This window comes from Mytilus edulis, chromosome 12, assembly GCF_963676685.1.
Source record: "Mytilus edulis chromosome 12, xbMytEdul2.2, whole genome shotgun sequence".
NCBI classification, from domain to species: Eukaryota; Metazoa; Mollusca; class Bivalvia; order Mytilida; family Mytilidae; genus Mytilus; species Mytilus edulis.
The window spans coordinates 47174165-47198736 of record NC_092355.1 but is presented as its reverse complement, the minus strand read 5'-3'; the positions used below and the strand labels follow the sequence as shown (position 1 = coordinate 47198736).

Sequence of the window (24572 nt, the reverse complement as noted above, 5' to 3'; positions counted from 1 at the left end):
TATTGTATTTGTATTTTATTATGTTGTATAATTGTATTGTATTGTATTGTATTGCATTGTATTGTATTGTATTGTATTGTATTGTATTGTATTGTATTGTATTGTATTGTATTGTATTGTATTGTATTGTATTGTATTGTTTTGTATTGTATTGTATTGTATTGCATTGCATTGTATTGTATTGTATTGTATTGTATTGTATTGTATTGTATTGTATTGTATTGTATTGTATTGTATTGTATTGTATTGTATTGTATTGTATTGTATTGTATTGTATTGTATTGTAGTGTTATTTACTGGCTGTTTCTGTATTGGCACTGGTATAGATTAAAGGTCTGCTGTTTTGGCCTCGAGACCCGTAGGTACAGCTGACCGATAATCTATACCAGTGACAATACAGAAACAGCCAGTTCATAACACTTTTATTAAATAATCCAACTTTTCCAATACAGACTTGTTCTGAATGCAGATTTTTGCACATTGAAATTTTAAGTTTTAAAGTTAAATTTAACTTGTTATAAACCTTTTTTTCCCCACTAGTATGTATCTGCTCAACATTAAGTGATTAAAACGGTGTAACTGAGTGGAAGATATCACATAAATCCAGGTGTTTGTTTTTTTTTTTTGTTTGTTTATTTTTTTATGATCAAATTGAAACTACAATTCCATGGAATATCTAATTTTTGAAATGCAATATTCATTTAACTTTTATATGTGCATGGATTTTCAGTTATATGATCTTATAGTGTATACTTGTTTTGCAGTTCTAACAAACATTCTATTTAAAGCTTATTTGGCAATAACCATTTGAATTGAATTGAGTTGGTATACACTCTTTTTCCTGTTAAATCTTTAAACAAAATCTTTTTCTTAGGGGTTTTCTGTACTGAATGAATATCATGGCTTACAGCAACCACTTTTGCCAAAATTTATGGTGAAATTTGAACTAAGTCTTGACCTTATCAAATCATAACAAAAACAATGCAGCGCAACACTTGAAGTGACGTTCTATCACGTGACCATATATAGTAAAACATCTATTTAAATTCATTCATCATACAGCTATTAAAGGTAACAATTTTACCTACCAATACTTCCTCCTTTCGTTTACTTTTTCTTCCTGTTTTGAAAATATATGTACAATAAATTTAGGAATTTGAGATGGCAACATCGAAGCCAACTTCTACGACGGATTACGTTTGTGAGATTAACAACGGGGTACACAGTATGAACAGTCTTCTTGGACATTGTATAGTCGATCTTCGTGATCTTTTAAAGAAGAAAAATTCTACAGAAGAAACCCAGGCAGTTTTACAACTAGACGAAAAATTCTGTGGTGAAAAAGACCATCTAAAAAATCAATTGGACGAATTTTACAATCTCTATGAACAATTAAGACCATCCACACTATTGAGGGATAAGAAAGGGCGTAAGTGTTTAAAACTTTCACTTAAAAATAAATATTCTTTTGAATTTTAAATTGAATCAATCAGGAAGTTATCTCTCAATACACAATAATATTTCAGCTTTCACTTTATCAAAATCGGCAATTACATTTTAAGTAACTTAGAATTGTACACTTACACTACAGGACCTGTATCTTTGTCTGCCGATGTGTCACTATTGCTGTATTCTCACAATGTCATTTCAGTTATAAGGACTAACAAAAAATATCACCAAAAAACAGTTTTTTAATATTATATTATTTTCCTAACAGGAAGAAAACAGGGAAGTCTGTTAACAGATATAGAGATCAAATAATTTCTGAATGAATAATTTATCATAAAAGAAAGTTATATTAATATAGAGGAAATCATTCGATCATATCCACCAATAACATGTCCTGTACCAATAACTTTAACAGCAGAAAATTGGCAATTCGTTTCATTTAATATTAAAAAAAAAAGGGGGGGATGTAGAATGATTTCCAATAAGACAACATTCGATAACGATTTATCTATAATGACCCACAAGACTGTGATCGTGCCACTTTCAACAATTATAGTTTACCACAACCCAAAACCTGATACACAAAAGTTGATGTTCGAATTGTTCATGCTAATATTAAATATATACGTTGATGCAAAGTTGTCTCATTGGCAATCATACCAGATCTTCTTATGTATCTATCTAGGGACAACTTTTCCTCATATTTCAGTTTTTTATATGCGCATGTGTTTGCAGTGAAGTCTCGGATTTCAATAAACGTAAAATGTACATTACTTAAAGCATTTAAAACAGGGATATCATATAAATATAATAAAATTGGTCAACACATTTTTTTAATTTGCCATAAATATAGAAATAAGATTCGGGTTGATATAATGCGGCGTTTTGCATCAATATTTCTACGGATTATAGTGTATCAGAGTAACAAGTTTTGATGGTTTTTTCTGTGATTCTTTCTTTTTAGCTTCATAAACTCACTTTCTGTGAAAGTCTTGTCTGTTGTTGTTTTATTATCTATTCGTTTTTAAACCTCAATTCAATTATTTACAGTTTGAAAAATCGCAAGGATTTCTTCTGTTTTTGTAGTGTGTTGTTGCCCCAAATGTTCCTTCTCTGCATAGATCTTTTTGATAGAATTTTCAAAACTGTTGTTAGTTTTGGAAAATAAGCATATAATGTGTTTTTAGTCGCTCCTTAATCTGTGACCTTCGACTTCAAACTGTGATATATGGTAAGCTCGGATTTTTAATCCACGTTACAGTGATGTCAAACTTAGGAGGATGATCTCAATAAGCATGGGATTTAAGTCAAATTATTCCTCAATCATAGGATATTGTACCACTTGTATCGTACCAAAACATCGATTTCAAACGGTTAACATTTGTCAAACAGATTTTTATAATGGCGGATTTCTTATTCATTAAACACAAGACTATTAGGTTGGTGGTGTTTATCTAACCTTACTTTATTCATTAATCATAGACTCGGGACGATTTAGGGCTTGGAATCTTGTATAGACTGTACGTTTCCCTCTAGATATTTCCTGGTTATTTTTGTTTTTGGTTTGCTGTCTCATTGACTTTTACCCGTGTTCTCATTTTATTCATGTACGTGTACTATACAAGAACAGTTTTATTTTATAAATAGTTCACATAAAGGAAGATGTGGTATGAGTGGCAATGAGACAACTCTCCATCCAAGTGACAATTTATAGAAGAAAAACAATATAGGTCTTCAACACGGAGCCTAGGCTCACACCGAAAAAGCAAGCTATAAAGCATGTATATTGAACGGAATGATGGTAATCAATTTAAAGGGAAAAACCAGCTTTACAATTTTGGAAAATATAGATAAAGACAATTACAAATTTAGACATTAACACTTAGGATATTCAAACAATGAAAATGATCATATTAAATACAAACAGAACGGATATGCACTCTTCAGCGGAGATTGATAAGGAATATTTTCAAAGAAAGTGACACAAATTAGCACGAGGAAATAAAATTGGGAAGATACAAAACAATGATGAGAAAAAAAGTGACGATCGCCAGGAAACACAGATAACTAACAACAACAAAAACACATGGGCGTTTTGATCTAAACTATGAAAAATTGTCAAATCAAAACTGATGCAATAGTTGAGTCTTTGGTTGTTGTTTTTTTTTTTAAATTGGAAATACAGATTTATATTAGTTATAAAAAGAATGCCTTTTACACAACCGTTATCAAGATGTCCATTTCCAGTTACGCTCGAGCTCATAAGTTCGGAAGTAAAACGAATATTGTAGTGAACAATTATAACATATAAGTCAATAATAATTTAGCACTCTTAATCTTCATGGGTTAATTTTGACGGGGTGTTGGGGTTTGAGGTTTGGGGTTTGGTTGTAACTTTAGATTTAGGGACATGTTGATACCTTTATATAATGAAACTTTGCCGATAAATACGTCAGTTGACTACTAACAATACTGAAGCACTGATTTTCAGAAGAATTGTACATCATATGGGAGCTGACCGTAATTAAGCATGGATACCGTCCGGTCTACTTACAATATAATTTTTGAACAGCTTTATTTAGAATTAACTTCAGTAGGCACACACGAGTTCGAGGTACAACCAGATTATCTTCTAATTTTCATTGCATTTGAGGTTCCCCACTTTTGAGTCACAGTGACACAATGGTATATTCCTATTTAACAAAAGTACAATCTAAGTAAAACTAGAGATATCCCAATAGTAATTTAGGTCAAATACCGGTATTCGGGTCAACCAATTAAAGGTTACAGAAGGTTAAACAAGGAAGTAACACCTTTTGTTTTTCTGTACGAATATCAATAAGTAATTGTCATCGCCTATAGAAGTGAAAGAGTGGAAAAGACAAATATGTTTTAAACGTACACGGCTTTGATAAAAATGTTAAACAAAAATTCCGACTATGATTTTTTCGGCCTTCTCAATCTTCAGTTTTTGTTGAAATTGCTTGAAAGTAGTTTGGTGTATATTTTACTGATTTACAGATTAAGTTATATACACATAGAGGCGAAAGACTGCATAATTGTTTCTTTTCTGTTGATTTTACAAGATTGGAATGCGTTTGTATGTTATGTAAATAAACTCATCATAGATACCAGAATTGAAAATTTATATTTACGCCAGACGCGCGTTTCGTCTACAAAAGACTCATCGGTGACGCTCGAATCAAAAAATGTTAAAATTGATTCTGTTTTATACGTAATATGAAAGGCCAAAATCTGTTTAAATCTCTTACTTATAATTAAACAAGCAGCTGTATTCACAGAACGACCGACTTACATTTTGTAAATATTCAGAGGTATTCCTTTCTTCACTTTTATGTTGTTTTGTTCTCAAATAGTTAAATATTAAAAGTCATACTCATATTGTTTACTACGTACACTTTGTAAGGTGATCTCTAACGAGCGGTAAACATGCATACCTTTCTATTATTTCAGTTTGCATGTACTGCATGATTAAGTCATATTATATACATTACATTGTTCTACTTCCTTGAGTGTATTACAGGAACAAACGCACGTCAAGGTCAAACGTCAAAAATGCATCAAAATTTAAGAAAGGGCATCGGGGTGGTTTTAAAGGTATAATGTGTTTACCCATGGCATATACATGTCCTTCCTTATAGAAATTGGGAATTTTATGTATAAATGCATCTCTGCAATCTCGGAATTTTATTTTTCATTTATTTTCATCTGTTCTTCATATAACTGAAAAGAAATATTCCGTAGTTTCTAGTACTTATAGTTACTTGTTTTAAAAAAGCATATAATAAATAAGTTTAAATATGTATTTAGTATATCTTAAGTTTAGTGTGGTATTTTTCAGGCAATGGGGAAGAACAAGAGGACAGTGGATACATGGGTAGTCAAGGCTCAAATCTTATTGGAAGCGGTAAGAAAACATATTTCACTTTTATCTGCATGCTCACTTAATAATTAGTATTCCTTATAAATAAATATAAGAAGATGTGGTATGAGACAACTAAAAGTAAACCATTATAGACATGTTTTAATGTAATAATTATTGTTTTTATTTTCTGATTTAATTCGAAAGTTATTGATAAAATAAAATTGATTAATAGTCTGAATTGACAGCTAAGGCAAAACTTTTGACTTGGAACTGATCGTGATTCATAACTCAGTCGCAGATTTCTGCGATACAGGCCTAGGAGATACAATATACATAAGCATAATCATAAAAAAAATATGCAGGTGTGTGCTAATGGATTAAGACAGATTAAGGATTATAACCGCGAGATCTTCTAATAACATGTCTATTCAGAAAATGTAAGTCCTCGTGACGATACTCATCTTGCAAGTTTTATTCTTTTTTTTTAAATTTTGTATGACAAACCTTGTTCTTTGTTTTAGATGAAATACCTTGCCATTATTTTTAACAGACATATCTTGCTTTTTTTTTAATATTATATGACATATCTTGTTCTGTCTTTTAGGTTACATACATAGTTCAAACAGCGGAATACAGGACGCAACACCACATGATACTTCACAGGTAATATAAAGTCTTGCAGATAGAAAAGATCTTCAAATAAGCTGAAATCGTTTGTCGACTTCTTATATGAGTAATTACCCCTAAATGGCAATTGTTTCTATTTTTGCGATCTTCTTTTTTTATTTAGAAACCATAAGTTAACTTTATAGATAAGAAATTAAAAATTATATATTTTACTGGACAAGTTAACCCATAAATTTTGCCAAAATGTCGATTCTTTAAAGGGGTCATTGTCTCAAAATGACGAATATTAATTAGGTTTTCGGTATGAAAAAAAATCATGTTATCAATCGGTTAGTATGTCGGGCGGTCGACGGGCAGTGAGCTAGCTGGCGGCTGAAATCATACAACCAATGCTTTTAAAGGTTTGATTGGTTGATACAAAAATTACAAAATGAAGATCAAGTTCGATATTGATGAGTTATGGTCCTTCATTGGGTTGGGTATCGTTTAGGAGTTATGGTTATTAATCATAGATTGGGGGGGGGGGGGGAGACAAAGAATGTGGCAGGTCGAAAGTCTATAAGCGCCTTTCAAAATACCATTTTTTTAAATTATTTTTCTAAAATATTACCATAAAAGACAAAGAAACCCTATTTATACCAAAAATGATAAACAATAAAAGATCTGCAAATATATCAACATTTCTTAAATACTAATAGGAGTGTTTGTCCAACAATTTTAGAAATAATTAAAAGAGTAAACACGAAAAATTATGTAAATGCAGATAGATTAAGGTGAGCGTCTGTAGTATAACAATTGTTAATTGCTAACCCTTTTCCGTCCTTGCACATGTATTTTTCGTTCGTTTTCAGAAAATAAAACATTTTTTTTTTCATTTTCAAGGTAAGGAAAGCAAGAATTTTGACCACGTCCGTCATTGAACATCTAGATCTACCTTTCAACAAAGATTCCTGATTCTGCAGCAACACTCTTAGAACATGTTTACAGCAGATTCCATTGAGTGTGTAGCGAAAGGTAATATGTTTGGTTAGCTTGCTTGTTAGCTGAACCGTGAAGTCATTATTAGGTCAGGTATACTACCCTCCTTTCAAAGTAGCATAGTCCAACAGACAGACAGATTAGTTATCTATCGGACTTGTCTATTCTTAGTGTAGGGTAGTTTACCTAACCTAACAATGATTTCACGGTTCAGCTAACAAGCAAGCTAACCAACTTTATTACCTTTAGCTACACACTCAATGGAATCTGCTGTAAAACTGTCAAAGGATTACTTTTTACCAACGTCCACCACAGTTTAATTTTTGTCTAAGCTTACCTCGATACTATCGTTTAGATATAATTGTAGACCTGGATTTGTCGGAACCAAAGTAATGCATTTATTCATGGTTGAGGTGAGCAGCTAGTGTTGTTCCTCAAAACTTTTATAATCAGAATGACGAACTGGCTGAGCGAGCTGGTATTTAAGACTCGAGTTTTACCGTCCGCTAAATACGAATATGCCGGTTTTGCCATTTCTGTGAAATATTTTATGTATAGTGGATAGAGTAACAGTTATAATCAATCCACCCTTGGTCAAACTCTTATATCTTTTAAAGAGATGTTTCTATATGGTGCCAGTTATACATTTTTGTGATAGATTGTAATTTTGTTATTTATATTATGTTACGTTTAAATGTTTTGTTCATGTTATGAATCATCTTCATTTATTTATATACCTCATTTTGCATTTTATGTTATTGTAACTGTTGTATTTGAGGGCGAGTCATTTGTTCTACTTGTATATTTTTACACATTTTAATTTGCATAATTTTAATATGCATAATATATATAGTTCTTTTGGAGGCAGTTAAGGTTATAATTTGCTAAAACGAAACGGTGTCATTTTTTTCTCTTGTGAAGAGTTGTCTCAATGGCAATCACACCACATCTTCTTTTTTATATTCACTAAAACCCTTTCTACAAAGATTCTTGGACGGGAAACCAGATATCTCATCAATACTGACACAAATACATCGTGACTAGGAAATAATCGTTCATAATATGATTTCCTGTAATTGTTTCAAGTTTAATAGAAGAATGAAATTAATTCAATAAAAATGTTATGAACTAGCTGTTTATCATTTAGCTTTTTATAAATTCTCGATCAGCTGTATTGGCCGTCAACTTTTTTTTGAGTTTCGGTGCCTCTGCAGCTAACCTCTAATCTATAACAGGGCCAATACAGAAACATCTAGTTTTAAATAACACTATAATTATTAATGATCTAACTGAACAAGAAGAAACGAGAAGGTATAAAATGTTGATAAACAGTAACCCCAAAATAAGACCCAAATGGACAAACATAAAATACAAGATAGGGAACATCTATCAATCAGGAGAATAACCTGGGATGCTAACAAATTTGGGGTCGTTATACCAGACGGTCTAGATGTGGGGAATGGGGGGGGGGGGGGGGGTTCTTCATTTCTGAATTCTAGAATTCTTTTTCATTTTTCTGTATTCTTTATACCTTTTTGTCCATTATTCTCTTTGTTTCTGGTCCATTTTTCTTCCTGCTTTATATCCCCCCCCCCTCCCCCATTTATCATCTATTCTGTAAACACCATCCACATCCTCTTACAAGCGGATAAATTTTAACTATCAAAATAATGAATTACTTAAGTCTTCATTATCGAACTTGTGAAATTGTTATATTTTAGCTGTTTCATTTGCATTCTTCATTATTTTCATACCCAGAAAACAGATTTCATTTGTGTAAAATAACTTGTAGAATACGTATTCATTAAAGTCATTGAATTCAATCCGCCAGCAGTGACATCAACCCAGTAGTGAACATGCGAAATTAAAAAGAATACCAATTGGAATTTAATAGTAAAAAGACTTTTATATATAAAAAAAAAAAAAAAAAGGTTTTATAAGTATCCATACCATCAAAATTATTTTTGTGCTACAAATTCCTTCTGAAGATAATTCATTCATGTTTTTTTCATGTTTTTGTAAAATATATCGCATTGAAAGACATCGTTCACTTGAATCTGAGATATAATGTATAGAATTAATTCTTAATGGAATTAAATTTTAATAAACAGTGTCTTTCTTTCTTTTTTTTTTTAATGTTTATACCGTTACAAAAATACGCCAAAAGATTGTGAAATCCATAAAAAAAACACCAAAAAAACCCTCTATGAATCTATGATAGAGCGAATGTTAGCAAAGATTGAAGGACATTTAGAAAATTACCCTTTTAAGAATTAAATTCATGGGGACTTGGCCCCTCTTTCGTTATCATAAGAGGTACATTTACTTATGGCTTTGTTAACATATAGTGTGTGGAAGTTAATAAAGGAAAGTGATTATAGGCACCTAATAAATCTTGTTCTTCTCAAAATAAAATTTCAAAATAAATAATTGGTTTTAATCTTATTAGAGTTACAGTACTGATTTCAGAACAAGCAATACATATTTTTCATATGAAATCTAAATATATATGAATTGAAGAAGAAGAAGAGTTATTTTGGTGTGAATCAGTGTCATGTAAATGTATTTTGTTATTAACATTACAGTATTACATGAATCTTTTATTTATATAAAAAAATGAAAATAAATATTTTAATATTATTGTTTAAAGTTCGTCACGTACAAAGTTGCCTTGTTTGGTACGTGCATCATTAAAAATTCTAGAAAGATGCACAAGTTTGTTTGGTTTTATATTTTCCAATTGGTCTCTGGTAAGCTCTGTTTGTCCAGGTTTATCTGTTAGAACATCGAAAGCCTCTCTGGCTGAGGTATGGTCAGGATACTATAAATAGAAAAAAGAAAAAGTATTGTTTCAAACAAATTAATATCGATATTGATAGCAACATTTAGTATGATGCAGACGAAATATTTACATGTATTAAAATGAGTAGTGTATACATGTCAATGAGATAGCAGTTCAACGACAGATATGTACAAAATATAGGCATCTCAGTGTCAGCATGTGGTCTTCCACCAATGGTTACATTATACTAGTTTATACACTTTTCATTGGAAAGTCTACACAAGCTATGTATGTAAAAACCATTACAGATCTACATCTGGATGTATGTAAAAAGCATTACAGATCTACATCTGGATGTATGTTAAAAGCATTACAGATCTACATCTGGATGTATGTTAAAAGCATTACAGATCTACATCTGGATGTATGTAAAAAGCATTACAGATCTACATCTGGATGTTTGTAAAAAGCATTACAGATCTACATCTGGATGTATGTAAAAAGCATTACAGATCTACATCTGGATGTATGTAAAAAGCATTACAGATCTACATCTGGATGTTTGTTAAAAGCATTACAGATCTACATCTGGATGTATGTTAAAAGCATTACAGATCTACATCTGGATGTATGTTAAAAGCATTACAGATCTACATCTTGATGTATGTTAAAAGCATTACAGATCTACATCTTGATGTATGTTAAAAGCATTACAGATCTACATCTGGATGTATGTTAAAAGCATTACAGATCTACATCTGGATGTATGTTAAAAGCATTACAGATCTACATCTGGATGTATGTTAAAAGCATTACAGATCTACATCTGGATGTATGTTAAAAGCATTACAGATCTACATCTGGATGTATGTAAAAAGCATTACAGATCTACATCTGGATGTATGTTAAAAGCATTACAGATCTACATCTGGATGTATGTTAAAAGCATTACAGATCTACATCTGGATGTATGTAAAAAGCATTACAGATCTACATCTGGATGTATGTTAAAAGCATTACAGATCTACATCTGGATGTATGTTAAAAGCATTACAGATCTACATCTGGATTTATACATTTACCTGTTCCAAAGCATCTTCAAAGAAATGTTCAAATTTTTCATAGTGAATTTCATCATCAGCCCTCAATAATAAATCAAGGTATTTCTTCAAAATAGATGGTTCCATGTTCATTGCAGATATTTGCTGAAATAAACAAATTATTTGGTGAAGTATAGCAATAGTACGTTAGACTTATTATCCTACGCATAGACATCAAAGATGAAGCCTTATTAATGGTTGATTAGTTAACCTTTTCTTAGAAATTTCTTATGTTATTACAATGAAAAAATACTAAAGGGTGTGCATTATTTTTGTGAAATGTCTTATTGATTTTTAAAGTAGACTGATAATTAAATTACCATGTCTATTCCCAAACCTAATGTACCTTAATGATAAATATGAAAAGACATAGTGTATTCTAAAATCTTCAAAGATATATTGGGAAAACATTTTACATGCTTATATTATCAATTAACTAACCCTTTTGGAATCTCTAACAACCCAAACATATGCTGCATCAGACAATCTTTCTTCTTTCTTCTGTCCATTCTCATCAGTGGTAAGCTTACAATCTGATGAATCAAACACTTTAGACGGAGCAAATAATATGCTGAAGGAGATACCACGACCATATGACCTGACCTGATGTAAATAACCTACAAAATAGTTATGTTTCAATATCATTTGAGTCGACTTCTGCTCTGCAATGATGGTAGTCAGTTATGTGCCCAACTGTTTTCTTTCAAATTATAAGAATGTCATGCAAAATGTGTCCATAGTACAAGGATGCCCCACTCGCACTATCATTTTCTATGTTCAGTTGCCGGTGAAATTAGGGTTAATTTTAACAACTCAATTTGGCATTAAAATTTGAAAGATCATTCATAAGGAACATGTGTATGATTGGACTTCAACTTCATCAAAAACTACCTTGACCAAAAACTTTTAACCTGAGCGGGACAGACGGACAAACGAACGAACGGACAGACGGGCAGACAGACTAACGAACTAGTTAAGGGACGCACATATCGAAAAATATAATGCCTCTAGGTGGGGCATAAAAATATTCTTGCCTATATTTTACCGAAATGTGTTAGGAAACGATTTTTAATCATAAAGAACAATATGACTTTAATTCTTTAAGGTCAAACATGCCGATCCCAAGCCCGTATAAAAGGGGAGAATAGTCATAAAAAGCAAATATTGCAAAAGCGCAAATGTCCTTTGTAAAAAGCGCAAATGTCCATTTTAAAAAAGTGCAAATGTCCTATGATTTGAAGCACAAGTGTCCAAAATAAAAAGCGCAAATGTCCTATGAAAAAGCGCAAACGTCCCGCGCCGATTTTACCAAGTGAATAATTTTTATTTCTTTTTCTACCAAAGAATTTTCGATTGATTTAATTTGAATAAGAGTTATTTCCCTTCGCCGCAAATATTGATGTCAACGTGCACAAATTCCTTCATAAATCAAACACTTGAACTTGAATAGCTAGAACAAAGAAAAAAATATGTAAGCCTTGTTTTATTTAATTTGGATTATTAAAAATCTTTTATCAGATATGCTTGTACCACATCTTTTAATTAGGTGCATTAAATTGGTGAATCAACCAATATGGTGGCCGGGGGAAACGACTTTAACTCTGAGCATTCATTACTTGCATATTTCTAGGTTGGTTTTTTTTACATTTCTTGCATGTCTCAATGATCGTAATTCACAAATATCCGGACGTTTTATTGATTTGATGTCTACTTTCCTTTAATTAAGATGTTTATTTACAACAATAAATAATATGTAATTAATAACCTACCAGCTGGGATGAGTATACAGTCTCCCTGATTTATTGTTGCATACGACCATGGTATATTAGCAATGTCTTTATTTTTGAACATGTTTATCATATCCATGTCTAACTTGGAAAATCCAGAGCCGGCATTGTGGTACTGATAATGATAAAAAGAAATATGTTTATGAAATTGAATAGTTTCGTGAGTTCGTCTAAATGATAAAAATAACACGTAAGGTGCTACTAATGAACAAATATCTGCTTACCCTTCAGAAGCATAAACGGTCACCCCACTTCTTGGTGGGGTTCGTGTTGCTTAATCTTTTGTGTTGTGTTTTGTGTTTTGTGAACCTGTTGAGTCTTTCGACGTCTTTCGTTTGGTTGTTGTTGTTGTTTTTTTTTGCTATGACGTGATCTGTTTCTCTCGACTTATGCGATTTTATAGTCCTTCGGTATTTCCCCCCTCATTATATATTTCGTCTAATGGCGAACAACTAATGACGTTAGGAATAATTCACACTTGTGTACCTACTTGGAGACTTTAACAAAACCATATGATATTGTGAAACAGCCATGCAAAATTACTAAGTCAAAATATAAGGTCAGGAAACAATTAATTTATTAATTAAGTTACTTAATCTTTTTAAGACATAAAAGACCGCATTTGTCATTATACTGTCTCTTTTTTGCAAATCTAAATTGTATTATAGAGAAGACTTCATAATTATGATTTACTTGTGTCGCATCTATTTTGCTTTAATTTAGAAAATTAGATATGTTTAAGCTACCTTCTCTGTATAATCAAAAGACGATTTGTATTGTTCATCTATCACTATAAAATCTTTCCTTCCAAACAGAACACAATGGATGTTATGGTCGTCATGGCTATGGAGTAGTGAAGCTGTTCCGCCACTGCTCATCCACAATTCTGCTTCCTGTAACCTTTGTCTGTAGGAGCCACATCGTAAACAGTCGGGAAGCTAAAGAAAAGAAATGGCAAAAACTGAACAGAAACATTCATATCACACTATAAAAATATATGAAAAACTTTTTACACCAATATAAGCTTAAACAAAACGAAGGCAAAACTATTTACATCAATAGTAACTACATAAAACAACCGAAAACAATTTATTCAAAATACATTTAGGTTAAACAAAAAACAAAAATTCTCATCGAATATAACAATAACTCATTATGATAATTCATCAATTTAATAACTTTAAAAATACTCTCAAGATTAAATTGATATACATGTTTTAAAATGAATTTGACGTATAGCACAGCAGAATTATTTTTATTTTTATTTCGAAGTCCCATAAAATTAGTAATACAGGTAATATTTCCATTTGTACAATGGCATTTACTTAAAAAAACTATAATTCGAGTACATGAAACTATTGATAGATAAACACAAGCTAGGCTACTTACAGGAAGTTCATTCGCCATTTCTTTGGGCATCGTGGTCGCAAGCCACCAGTCATCATACATATAATCTAGAAGGAATTTTTTAAACTGCATAAGGCTCTGAACTCGTCTCTGTAACTGTTTCTTTATTGTAGTTGTTATACTCAGATTACCAAATCTACAACAATAACAATTTGCTATAATAAAAGATCTGGCGTATTGTTTAACTGGTTTTACTCGGCTGATCAGAATAGTTGATGGCTGATGAACGAATGATACATTAGTGTTAATTGTTATTTGGTCCACGTCCAGTGGCAAATATACCATGCCTATAAATTATATAACAACTAATGGGTTGGTTCATCTAGTGAAAAGAGTAAATTTATATGTGCGAGATGTGTGAAAAGTGATTTAAGTTTTTGAAATTCTTTATCTTATGTTAAGCTAAAAAAAAAAAGATGTCAGTAGTTATTTTATGCGATTAATTTGTTTTATTAAAAATACATAAATATTTAAATCAGGCTTTCTGCACTAGGCACGAGGTTGGCATGGTGGGGTATAGGACACATTGTATAAGTTCTGTTACCTTTCTGTTTGTGATATTTTTTTATTAAACTGGTAATATTTTATCCTTTTCGTAATATGTGCACTTTGGCATGTCAATTTGCATTGTCCCCTGGTGCCTCTTGCAGTTGTGTCACTTTAAATAGTACTGACTCCTCTGCACCAGGCACGAGGATGACATACCAGTTATGTGCAACTTCTTCCAAAATCTTACCATATCATTAGTGTCCTGATACACGTTTTAATATGCACCCACCATGCCATATAGCACCGTCCCTTGGTGCCTCCTGCAGCTCAGCTAGATATATTCAGCTAGCCTACTCACAGTATTCTTTTTTGTTACTTTCTAGAGGTGTGCCTGAGACGAAGGTTTTATGTACAAATGTATACTCCTATATATATGAAGGACTCTAAAGTGCGATGGTCACGCTAAAGTGCGATGGTCTACGCTAAAGTACGATGGTATCTCACGCTAAAGTACGATGGTGTCTCACGCTAGAGTGCGATTGTTTTTTGTTCGCTAAAGTACGATGGTATATCATGTTAAAGTGCGATGGACCAATAGGGCTATTAGGGTAAGGTTCGGGGCTTTAAAAAAAAGGTTTAAGAATATTCTATGTAAAAAGTCCTTTTGCAAAATCTAGTACTTTAAGGTATACCATATATGATAGTCATTATAATTTTTAACAGTAGTCTTAAGTGAATGATCCTAAAAGACCGCCCACGTAATAATTGATATAAAGGTAATTTAGGTGTCACAAAATACTACATTTTTGTAAATAAACTTTTAAAAATTCGGGTGTATTAAATATTGTGATAATAGGTGTAGCTTGCCGTTCACACGTTTCAGTCTATAACATTTTAGACCCCTCCCCCGTTTATTACAATCGTCCTTGTAAATTACAAATACAAATTTCAATTTTTGACGAAATATGTAGCATTTATTTGTTTACGCTTTGATTTAAATGATAGAGACGATATATTATATAATAAGGTATATAGGAAATGTTTTTCTGAGACAAGTGCCTGTAATTTTTGTAGTGACTACACATCCATGTTATATGTTCCTGCAATGTACAATTTATAATTTACGCATTAAAACATATACGGGTTGTTGTCTCTTTGACACATTCCCATTTCCATTCTCAATTTTACCTTTACTTTGCCGATGTTACTTTTCAATCAAAGCGACAACATTTTTAACGGGACCGCAAAATAAACTGCAACATAAACAATGAATCAAATGTATCCGTTCGCTTCCAATAATAGCAGGATACATGATATCTACGCGAATACTATACTTGTATCTATAAGCCTTATAGTAAAACGGTCGACTACAGCAGGATACAAGTTCTTCCAGCTACCGCACCGAAATAAAACACATTTTCTCTAGCCGACAAAGCACAGCTAGGTTTAAATTAATTAAGTTATTGACATTTGGTTCAAAAGTTCTAAATCAAATATTTGTAATTTGTCTTCCGGCATTATCATTTTTGATTTGTATAAATGACTGCTAACGTCATAATACAACTACGTTTCTTATGTCTATACTTTCGAGGACCATCGGACTTTAGCGTATGGAGGCATCGCACTTTCAAATAGCGTGACCATCGTACTTTAGCGTATGGAGGCATCGCACTTTCAAATAGCGTGACCATCGTACTTTAGCGTCCCCATCGCACTTTAGAGTCCTACATATATATATACAACTCGTCTAAACATCAACCCAACAATGTTGGATCTGTAAATTTGCTTTCGCAAATTTTTGGTTCTTCCCTCGCCGGGATTCGAACCCATGCTACTGTGATATCGTGACACCAAATCGCCTGCACTGCAGCCGTCCCGCTAGACCACACGACCACCTGGGCTCTCAACAAAAGAGCTTTCGCTGGCCGTGTGTTATCTTTCCTCGTCAGTTTTAATCTAGCGGCGTACTACAGTACATCATATATAAGGCATGAAGATGTTATTGTTACAGATCAGCTAAATTATCTATAGTAAAGGATCCTACAAATTAATGTAATATACAGTCACAGAAAATAATTATATTTATAAGTACGTCTGAGTCAGTGACAACTCTACAACAGATGTATCCATCGGATCGCCATCAATGATATATATATAATAATAATACACTAAAACTGTTGTTACTTATTTGTGTTTGTAACTATGTATACTGTATTGTTTATTATATTTGTAAAATAGTAATATTATATTGATATTATATTATGCTCCTTGTGAGCCCATATTATGGAAATAAAGCATCTTCTTCTTCTTCTTCATATAGAGAAATCATATTAGGGTTAGATTCTTTAGAATCTGAAACGATTAATTGTTATTGTCGCCTCGATCTGAAATGTTTATCAACATAGGCGGATCGAGGGGGCTGGTGGGGGGCTGCCCCCCCCCCCCCCCCATTTCGTGGGAAAAATTTGTTTGATTATATAGGGAATTATTAAAGCATGACTGAAGCGCCCCCCCCCCTTTAGGTCAGACAGCGGGCCATCCCGCCCTCCTTAGAAAAGTTCTGGATCTGCCACTGATCAAATATGTCCAAGTCTTATCTATTATTGAAAACAGAGAGAGTCCTGATATTTGATATTTGGAAAAAAGGAAATTATTATTATGTTATATTGTAAATTTTCTCATCGGACTTTTTGCAATCGTTTTAAAAATGAAGGATCATGAGGGAAATGAGAAATAAAAATTTGAACGATGTGGCTCTTTAAGTCTTGCTTGTATTCTATCTGATTTATGTGGAATTTTAAACCCAGTACATTTCTATCAGTTTACTTAATATGCATTCCCTATATCATGAGAAAAACTCGTGTGCTTATATTGCTTTCATTTCCGTTGAATTTGCAAGTATGAAAAAGGATATTGATTTTTATATTTACCTTTAAGTCTTCATCATTTGTAATTCTCTATTCTTAAAGTCTAATGAATCATTGAGATTGCATAGTAGGTAAAACTCTACTCGATCTACCTTCTAAGAGTAGAGGGTTAGGGCGGCACAAATAATCTACATACAATGTAGTTTTGTGTTTTCATTTTTAAACATAAGGCAAAATAAGCTGAAATATAAAATATTAAATAAAAAAATATCTGTAGCACAGAAAATTGGTTCATATATCCCTACGTGGTGTGGTTAAAAGGGGTACATGCATCAAACAGGAAGAAACTTGGTTTTTAAATGTACATCGACAGAGGACAAGAAAGGATCAGCTAACATAGATTCCTACTAGAATATCATATTTTAATCATAACTATTATAAAAACTATCGTATTCTAACTTGACTTACTTGTCCTTTAAATATTTATCTTCTTTCCAAGTATTAAATACCGGTAAGTCTTTTAGTGCTTCCCGTATTACAACAGGTCGACTTTGTTTGACATATTTCATCTCAAATGAATGGGCATCGGGCATGTCTAAGATTTCTTTAACTTTACCAGCTGGTTTCCGTTGATATCCTATAAGACAAAAACAAAATGAAATTGACACTATAGAATGCTTTTTACTTGTACATCCTATTTGTCAAGAGCGCTTGGCATCGATTGAATAAAATAAATATTCTAATGCAACAACGTTTGTGACGTTCATTTTGATTGGATAACGTTACATATTTACATGGCATCAATTGACAATTGATGCTATGGGACGTACGCGCAAGCGCAGACGGCGTAATTATAACAGATTTTAAATACTTGTTTTAACGTTGTTTTCTGTCAGTTTCATTAGAATGGAGATAACAATATTGTATTTTAAGCTCCGATGGCGTCAATTGGGGATTTGATGGTCGCAAATATCCGTTTACTGTCTCCGCTAACGCGTCGCCAGTAAACTTAATTTGCGATCATCAAATCCCCAATTGATGCCGTCGGAGCATAAAATACAGTTATCTCCTAATTCTAGTTAATCTTATCAAATGTTGTCATATCTTAAAATTAACTAGAATATTTATAATGTTTCAATATAGGCGAGTGTAATATTTGAAAAAGACGTCTAGTTAAGGACTTTAATGCACCCACCTAACACACGGCTAATTTTTTTTTAAATGAAAGAATAATGATTAAACTTTGATTTTTGCCCGGTCGTCACAAAATCGTACGGTGCAGTTTTTGTAAAATTGACGTTTATTTCAGAAATTAGTTGAAAATTATATAATTACGACATGTTTTTCAAGCAAAGGAAATTAGTCGTATCTCTTCTTTTAGACAGAATAATTAAGTGAATTAGATTCTTAAAATAATGAAAAACAATATTTACAACTGTAAGTCCGCATGCTTTTGCATTCCTTCTAAATATTTGACATTTTGTACGAAAATTTTCATAATCCCGACCTTTTCGGATCTACAATTAAATTTTTATTAAATGTTTTTGCAATCTATCGGTTTTAGATCACACCAAATTACTCATCAGTTTTCGTTTTTTCATTCAAGATCAAGACTTTATCTCAACATTTCTTAAAATCACGAATTTCTGTAATTTTATGATGTTGGGTAAATCACTATAATTTCCGGAATCCCTTATCTATTTCGTTATCGTTTTTTACTGAATATATTAGTCGATTTCCGTGTACTTAATAGTGCTATTAGAGTACGATAAATCATATTTAAACGGTTCTATTTCTATCTTTAACTTCAGTGTAGCTTAAATAGATATAAAATCGTCCAAAATAAAGATCAAATCAAAGTAAAACATAGTTTTTGAGTTCTGTAGAATTCACCCCTTTCTAAATAAGGAATCGTATCGGAAAATTATAGAAAATCTTCCGAGTCGTGTCAAATTTTCACAATCCAGTTCACAATGAAACCCTTCCTTTGCTAAAAAGCAAAAAAACTACCCATTTTTGACACAGATGCATAGTCTGTCATATATTTACTACATAGAAACTATGTAGTTAACACTTTTAAAAATGAAGATACAGTTGTATTGCCGCAGTGGGAAAACGAAAAGATGAAGTTTACAGAAGACTGGTCGATGAATATGAAAAAAATGAAAACATCCCATTTGAAAATACAAAACATCATAAGAGTTGATATAAATATTTCAAAAGTAAGCACAACCTGTCAACTTCTGTTTTGTCTGTACAAAGACTGTACTACATGTACCAATTCTACCAGTAGATCTTCTCATATATCAACGAGGACAGTAGATCTACAACTCATTCTGATTTGTCTGTTGTATATTTTGCAAATGTATAAAGCCTATAAGCAAGTTACACAACTTCATAAGGTATCCTCTGAGGAGCAAACTCAAGCTGTATTGAGTGTTACTACATATATCTCCCACAATGATCTGATTTACAAAATAACTCATGATAATTTTACTATTAAATCTTTATACCATCGAGCTTGCATCGCTAAATATTTGCTACAAAATTTGAAATCAGAAATTAAAGAGCTATTTAGTTCTTAACATAAAACAGCTTTTACTAACATTTCGACGATTAAAGATGACGTGCCTGTACACAAGGAAGTATTCTGGTTAACAACTTTAATTACTTGATCAGTTAACCGGGCTTAATTTCTGCCCGAGGATCGCCGCCGAGAAAACTACACAACATATTATCAGCTTCAAAAAAAACTAAAAAACCATGGTCAATTTATTGTTACATGTATACAGCTTCAACAAGGCCAAGGTACATCCAATATTGTATACAGTAGCTCTATAATTTTGTATTATGCCGTAATGACGGAAAATTACCCGTTTAAAATAACTGTGATATTCGGTCTGTAAAATTTAAAGATCTGAGCAGTGACTGCGAAACTGGTTGCAAGCACTTAGTGCAGCTACTTTACGGAAGCAGATATAGGGTAAAGTTGTAATCCAATCAGATGAATATCCATTCACTGGATTATTCAATTGAAATTATGCCACCTGCTTTAAAAACATTTCTGCGTTGTCTTTTGGATGATGGCACATCTGCGGCAGTTAATAAAGCGTACGATATTCCTATTGACAAAGTTCTTAGATGTATGGCTTTAGTAGAATGTACATTATCTATAAATATTTTTTTAACTCTTTTTCATTTAGGTTTATCACTACCAATGCACCGTATTTATGGACACACCTTTAATAATTATTAACAAGTTTGACTGATCAGGAGATTAGAAACACTGAAAATGGGGCATACATTCTACATGGCATTATTTTTCTTCTGGAGGTTAAAATTTTATCCAAGACAATGTCGACCCAACTACAGAAACAATAAAAGATCTCCGTATGACTTTGGTTGGCTAAAAGGCAACATCGGTCCGGTATGATGTCATCCAACTTTCTACAAGATTTGATCTGTTCACGCATTGGTATAGGTATAGGGGGAGGGTTGAGATTTCCAAAAACATGTTTAACACCGCCGCAATTTTGCGCCTGTCCCAAGTCAGGAGCATCGTGCCTTTCTTAGTTTTGTATGATTTTTTATTTTAACTTCTTGAGTATATTTCGAAGCTTAGTATGACGTCCATTATCATTTCAAAGTAGTACATTTTTGTTTAGGGGCCAGCTGAAGAACGCCTCCGGGTTTGGGAGTTTCTTGCTGCATTGACGACCCATTGGTGGTTTTTGGCCGTTGCCTGCTTTTTAGCGGATTGGTGTCTCTTTGACAAATCCCTCATGTCTATTCCAAATTTTTAATTCAATCTGTATATAGTAGATCTTGTGTCCGCTTTGAGCAAAACCTCTGCTGTACTGATATATGCCCATGCCAAGGAAGTTGTCTTTGTATGGATATGTTGACCGATAAAAATAATGAGATAACAAGTTAAAATGTAGCTATAATATTCCGATATCGCAATATTCCGACACCTAAATGGTCCAACATCCCATTGGTCCGACGTTTCGATCACGGGATTTTAACATTAGAAAGCCAAATAAAAGGTTCAATATTATGATAGCCTTGTCCTCCGTTTGAAGCGGTGAAACGAGATAAAAAAACGTAATTCTTAGTGCCAAAGTAGCCGAACGTCATCACTAGTGTAATATTTAAAAAGAGTACAAACTACTTTGTCAAGTGTTGTTTGATTAATTATGATATATCTCAAGATACACGGCGGCCGACTGAAGTAAAATCAAACACATTTTGACGTACAATGAGTGATCATACTTTCCTTGTGATGTTTTATATTAAAATTGTCAATTTGTTGATATAAATATACCAGTAGCACTTTACTCATTTTAGTTATGTTTGTTAGTACTCTTATCATATAGGATTTAGTGATTTATGAGTTGTTAATGTCTGTGTCATTTTGGTCTTTTGTGGATAGTTGTCTCATTGGCAATCATACCACATCTTCTTTTTTATATATCAACATATTGCAACATATATAAAAGAAAATCTACTCTATGGTTGTCAGGCTTTCAAACTAACAGGAGACCATACGCTTCCTCAATTTTAATAAACAGCTCATCATGGGACTTTTTTAAACAATTAAAAATACGTCATATGTTATATTTTCCCCTTGCTTCAAATATTTTGTTTCGGATTATTTATATCAAATTTGCAGATATATATGTTTGTCAATACGTGCAATCAAATGACATGGAGGCATTATATGATTTAGATAATGCAAGGGCGACTACAGATACATTTGTGTGACTTAAATGTTGATTTTCAAAGACTCCGAGAGAAAACGTTATGTAGCATGCGTTACCGTTAAAATCAACCAAAATTAATTAATATTATGATAGAAATATATTTTCCCAACAGTAATACAGTATTCCTATAAAATTGTTTCGTTTTTGCATTTGTTTTGACTCGATTTTACAACTGGAAGTATCCGTGAATTGAATTTGCACCCATGACCTTTGACCTCGATTTAAAAAAAAATGCACCATAATTTAGAAAGTACACATTCTTAGCTTTCTAGTGATATATAATTTAGCCGTGTGTTAGGTAGGTGCATTAAAAATGTAAATTTGGCTCTCATATCACTCGCCTAATATACACGGCATGATATACAACTAACATAATGTTGCCATAACAGAACATTGACTAAAACTAACCCAGCAATCCCATAGCACATCACTAACTAGAACTTACCTATAATGATGCCATAACACATCACTGACTAGAACTTACCCAGTGATACTTTAGCAGAATATTGACTAGAACTGACATATTATTGTCATAACAAGCAGAACATTGACTAAAACTAACCCAGCGAAACCATAGCACATCATTGACTAGAACTTACCTAATGGTCTCAGATGTCCGAGTGGGATGGCAGATGATGATGTATGTTTGATGACCGGTGGGAATGCAATGTCCATAGACATGTCTTTATGAAATCCTACTTTGCATTCAAATATATTCAAAATATCACTAAGTATAAACAAGTAAGTACAAATGGCCGCAAACGAAGTCATTATTACTGCTAAAGGTTAACAAAACTGATAGTTGTCTGTAAAAATGTCTACTGAATCGTCAGTTCCGGTCTTACGTTGATATTTTTGTATATTTTCGCCACGTCGATCTATTATATGCAGTTGATATTATTGAATTTGAGATAAAAAGACAAATTGTTATATTATTGACTTGAGTGATAGATTTCGTAGCAACAGCTTGTATGGTGTGTAAAGGTTTGAAAGAGATTTAATTTTATCAGTCAATGTGTATCGTTGAGGTCTAACCAGTAGAAATAAATTAATTATGATAGTTTTAAAACGTTTTATTTTGAAAGTCAGGGTATAAAAAAATATCGAGAAACTATCGAATTTTCAAATGTCTAGATTAAATAGAGGATATTCTTATCTTTAAAATGCAGTAATACATTTAATAAAATGTTATACTTTTTCATATTTAGGGGCGTCATGTGTCGTATTAGACCGAACTTTGATTAATGAAAATTTCTAAATATATTCAAATTGTGTATTTTTTATATTTCACAAGGAATAGAATATGCACGTGGGACAATAAATGACAATTTTTTAAAGATTCCTTTGCCTGTTACGGTTTGTTATTTGTTGCATGATAAATACCATACATCTGTATAATTCTTCATTGCACTGCCACATGTGTCACGTAAGCACGATCTAACAAAGACTTCAACTAAAACGGGTGATTTGGGCCATCTTGAACTTATAACGGAGATTAAGCTTTTTCTCTGTGTAGAAGACCTCATCGTAACATTGAGATGTAGAACAGCATAAAAGTGTTGATTGTTTGCTTTGGTTTTTTTTTTTTAATTATACTTTTTTTTTCGTTTATAGGTGAGCAGCGATATAATTCAAGCAATTTATATTTTAGATAAGAATGTTTTTCATCAGAAGACAAATTATTAATGTTTGGAACTCAGGTATGTTCATGGCAAAAACATCACTTTTATACAATATCGATTAATGAGTTTCTAATATCAACATCAATTTGCAGCAATATCTAGTTTTTTTTTAAAGTTTAAAAAAATACAATTTCATTAATTTGGTATATTTTTAATTTTCAAGCACAACTTAATATACTTCAACTGAAAAAGATTAAACCGATCGAGTTGTCTCTCTTTGAATGACAATAATATTTAGAATCCACGATATTTGCCAGACCCAAGTATAATATTCTGCAAATTGTACATTTCAATGGAATCAAAACAGAATTTAATAATGTACAAAAGAAATTTCTCCGAACCAATAGACATGCAGTAGCTTTGATTCCGTTATCTTAAATTTCAAAATTAGATAATCAGGATCTCCAAACGTGAATCTATCCTTCCTTATTACAAAACCTAACCGATTGACATGTGTTATAATAACAGCGCACGTTGTATCGGCTTAGAATTCCTAGCACGTTTCTCTCATATATATATATAGCAATAAGAGCACAGACACTTGTCTAAGATATAACATTAAGGTATATAGGAAAACAAACTGAGACAAGTGCCTTTGAACCAGAGATAGTACCTGTTTTTGACGAATAGGTCTTTTCTAAAACTATGATTGTTCCTATATCGAAATTAAAAAAAAAAGAGACTATCTACTCAATTCTTATCTTTAATGGCACACGAGTTAATTTTCAGCTTTGACAGATATTTAATCAACAGTT

General features: G+C 32.2%; 3 protein-coding genes across 4 annotated transcripts in view; 1 reads left to right on the top strand and 2 right to left on the bottom strand.

The window, feature by feature from the left end:
* Window positions 1–1762, bottom strand: part of LOC139498636 (adenylate cyclase type 3-like) — a 32509-nt gene extending 30747 nt beyond the window's left edge. Inside the window, exon 1 of one of the 2 annotated variants that reach the window (XM_071287119.1) lies at window positions 1585–1762. The gene's annotated coding sequence lies outside the window, so the exon portion shown is untranslated. The remainder of the gene's footprint in view (window positions 1–1584) is intronic. The other variant, XM_071287118.1, reaches the window with a different exon arrangement.
* On the top strand, window positions 1085–8884 carry LOC139498638 (uncharacterized). Its single transcript, XM_071287122.1, has 5 exons — window positions 1085–1429; window positions 5312–5377; window positions 5940–5998; window positions 6845–6946; window positions 7216–8884. Exons 1-4 carry the CDS (start codon window positions 1162–1164, stop codon window positions 6914–6916), a joined length of 465 nt encoding a protein of 154 aa, XP_071143223.1. The 5' UTR covers window positions 1085–1161; the 3' UTR covers window positions 6917–6946; window positions 7216–8884.
* A 643-nt stretch (window positions 8885–9527) lies between these two features.
* Window positions 9528–23099, bottom strand: LOC139498637 (jmjC domain-containing protein D-like). Its single transcript, XM_071287121.1, has 8 exons — window positions 22735–23099; window positions 17841–18009; window positions 13999–14152; window positions 13356–13547; window positions 12592–12724; window positions 11264–11439; window positions 10805–10927; window positions 9528–9761 (listed from the first exon to the last, which is right to left on the bottom strand). Exons 1-8 carry the CDS (start codon window positions 22904–22906, stop codon window positions 9585–9587), a joined length of 1296 nt encoding a protein of 431 aa, XP_071143222.1. The 5' UTR covers window positions 22907–23099; the 3' UTR covers window positions 9528–9584.
* Between the last annotated feature and the right edge of the window lie 1473 nt (window positions 23100–24572).